Below are 3,090 nucleotides of genomic sequence, written 5' to 3' on the forward strand. Positions count from 1 at the left end.
GTTTTCAGCCGTTTTCCCGTCATGCGCGCGGCGCGGCGCTGCGTGAGCGGAGGAAGAAGCGGCGCGGCAGGGCCTCTGCGTATAACGCGCCGTGCCGCGCCGCGCCGCGCTCCAGCATCCGCGTCGAACGACGGAAAACACGTTAAATGAATGGATCCGCGGCGCGGCGCGAGCCCCCCCCCCACCCCAACCCCCCCCCCACCCCAACCCCCCCCTCCTCCCCATCCCGCCGGTGCGCCGCCCGCCGCGGTGCCGAGCATCCTCCTCTCACAACCGCATCCCGTCACCTCCATTTCAGGACCCCGCAACTCTGCGGCTACTTTCACGCACTCTGTATTCACAGCATGAAGCGGCTCTGGAGCCGCAGCGGCGGCCGGCCGCCCCCAAACCCGCACAAATCCTTCATTCCAGCGGCTTTTCCTGCGCACCGCGCCACGCCGCGCCGCGCCGCACCGCGCCGCTCCTCCGGAGGAGAGGCGGCGAGGCCGTGAGGCTGCAGCGGCCGCAGGAGGGAGGAGGAGGAGGAGGAGGAAGAGGAGGAGAGGTGGGAAGATGGAGGGCCGTCAGGGATGAGGGGAAAGAGGAAAATGTCAGCTTACACTTCGCAGTTCCGCCGTACGGTCCTTCATGGTGTCGCCGCGCCGCTGGCTGCTGAAACACGGAGAATCGGCCCTGGTCCGGGGGGGAGGGGGGAGGTTTCCGACGCCGCGTCGCTCCGAGATAGATTCCCCGAAGATGTCCTGTGCGCGTCCTCCTGCTCGGCTCTCCTGACTCGGACTCAGGGATGGAGGGAGGAACAGCGCGGTAATGACGCGTCTCCGCCTTCTGCCGCCGCCCGCCGCTACCGCGTCTCCTAATTCTCCGGGTTTTCTTTTTTTTCCTTTTTTTTTCCTCCTTTTTTTTTTTTTTTTTTTTTTTTTTTTTTTATTCCTCACAGCCTCCTCCTTCTCCTTCTTCTTCTTCTTCTTCTCCTTCTCGGTGGCGCTCCGCCGCTCTGGCTCCGGATGCCCCCCCGTCAACTCCGCGGCGTTCTCCTCTTTCCTTCCTCGGTGCGGTCGCAGTGTGGCCCCGCAGCGCGCAACGCAGCAGCCCGGCAGGAAAACCGAGCGAGAGGGGGGTGGGGGGGGGGGCGGGGGGTGGTGGTGGAGGAGGAGGTGGAGGTGGGGGGGGGGGGGGGGGGGGGGGGGGTGGTGGTACTGATGCTGCAGAAAAAGAGAGGAGGGGGGGAGGAGGAGGAGGAGGAGGAGGGAGGGGGGCGATGCGGAGGGGGACTGAGGATAGTGCGCACGCGTAGTTTTATCTCCGCCCTCCATCATCACCCCCCCCGCCCCAACACACACCCCTCCATCCTCATTCACCTGAAACCAAAGACATCTATAGTGCCCCCCCCCCCCCCAAAAAAAAAAAAAAAAAACACAAAAAAAACACGCACACTATAAACCGTCGATATAAAGATTGAGATTCAGGGAAAATCAGAGAAAATCTCCACCACAACAGTGAAAGTGATCGACTGGCGGTTCCAACTTGGTAAAAAGCTTCATTGTGGATCAACAAACTGTCTTTCCAGGCAGTGAAACACTTCCAAGTGGACTGAGATTCCTTTTATTCTCTGCTTTTCTTCTTCAGTGTTGGAAGTTGTTCGTTACATTATGGAGCCAATCTCCTCCCAGGTGTTGTTTTTATTTATTTTTTTAAATCTTCAGTCAATCAATAGAATGAAGTGTAGAGAAGTGAGGCTGCTGCTCCGTCCACAACAAAACCAACGTGAATGACGGGGAAACTGCTTCCCACTGGATCAAGAAGTAAATATTGATGGATTATTTAAATTCAGTCACAGCGTCGTCTGACACACGTCCCTGTCTTTTATCATTTCTTCCCGGTTGTTGTAAAGTCAGTTAATGTAAATTCAGACAAAGTGGTTTAACGTCAGTATTGTGAGGACACATTGTTCATTGATCAACGTATTTATTTTGATAGTGAGTAATGTGAAAAAACACACAGGTGTGTGTGTGTGTGTGTGTGTGTGTGTGGTGTGTGTGTGTGTGTGTGTGTGTGTGTGTGTGTGTGTGTGTGTGTGTGTGTGTGTTGTGGACCTGTTGGCACCTGTCGTCAAGGTGAGTCACAGCTGCTGACGCCACTGTGACGCTGCATCATCTGTCCTGAGACTCCTAGTATTTATTATACAACACGTTTCTTTATTATTATTATTATTATTATTATTGTTATTATTATTGTTATTATTAATGTTGTTATTATCATTACTGTTCTATTATTAGTAGTAGTAGGATTATTATTACTACTACTACTATATTATTATTATTATTACCATTATTTGTATTTGTATTATTACTATTATTATTTATCGTTTCCAAATAAATATTTAAAAAACTACAGAACAAAACAGTCCCATACAAAGTGATGAAGGGCTCCTTATGGAGGAGATCAAAGGAGATCAGTGTCTGTTGCCATGGAGACGCTGCCTGTTTTTTTGGGGGGGGGGTTTATGCAGTGATGTCGCTACCCAACGGGCGAGTTAGCATCGATACGAGCTAATGGCTAACATGCGCGTGATGCTAACTGGGTTAAACCAATGTGGCGGTGTGCGCTCTACCAGTTAGCTCTCAGTGAAACAGTTCTAGAAACTTCATAAATGCACTGCGTTCATTCAGACAGAGTACAGAACAGAGGATACAGAGCGTTGATGTGTTTTCATCACGCCAGGAGGAAACTTTTACTCTGAAGTCCAGAAAGCAGAGAAACTGTCCTTCTGACCGTCCTTCCCGGTTCCCGCAGAAACTGTTTTCCACATCTTGTTTTTCCTGTTTTCTGCTCGATTGTCACATTTTGAAGATTCTTTCATTGAGTTTAATGGAAAACTTCCCCCTCTTACATCTGAAGTCAGGTTACAACATAAAACGAATTAAACAAAAACTAAAAGCCAAAACTAAATAACCCAAGTCTCCTCTCTTATCTTCTATCATCTGCAAGTCGATGTGTGACAGCAGGTGGCGCCATCACTGCACTGACTGAATACTGCAGGGGGAAGTACAGTATTTTACTTCATTGCTTTACTTCCTGGTTCGTATGGCG

General features: G+C 51.0%; 1 protein-coding gene across 1 annotated transcript in view; it reads right to left on the bottom strand.

Annotated features, from left to right (window-relative positions):
- The window catches only part of LOC308141201 (syntaxin-1B-like), a gene marked incomplete at both ends in the record, with an annotated part of 9,506 nt that extends 8,877 nt beyond the window's left edge, over positions 1-629 (bottom strand). The window contains 1 exon segment of the mRNA XM_080511268.1: positions 600-629. Coding sequence (XP_080367394.1) covers positions 600-629 — 30 coding nt within the window.
- Between the last annotated feature and the right edge of the window lie 2,461 nt (positions 630-3,090).

This window comes from Blennius ocellaris, assembly GCF_963422515.1.
Source record: "Blennius ocellaris genome assembly, chromosome: 16".
NCBI lineage: Eukaryota > Metazoa > Chordata > Actinopteri > Blenniiformes > Blenniidae > Blennius > Blennius ocellaris.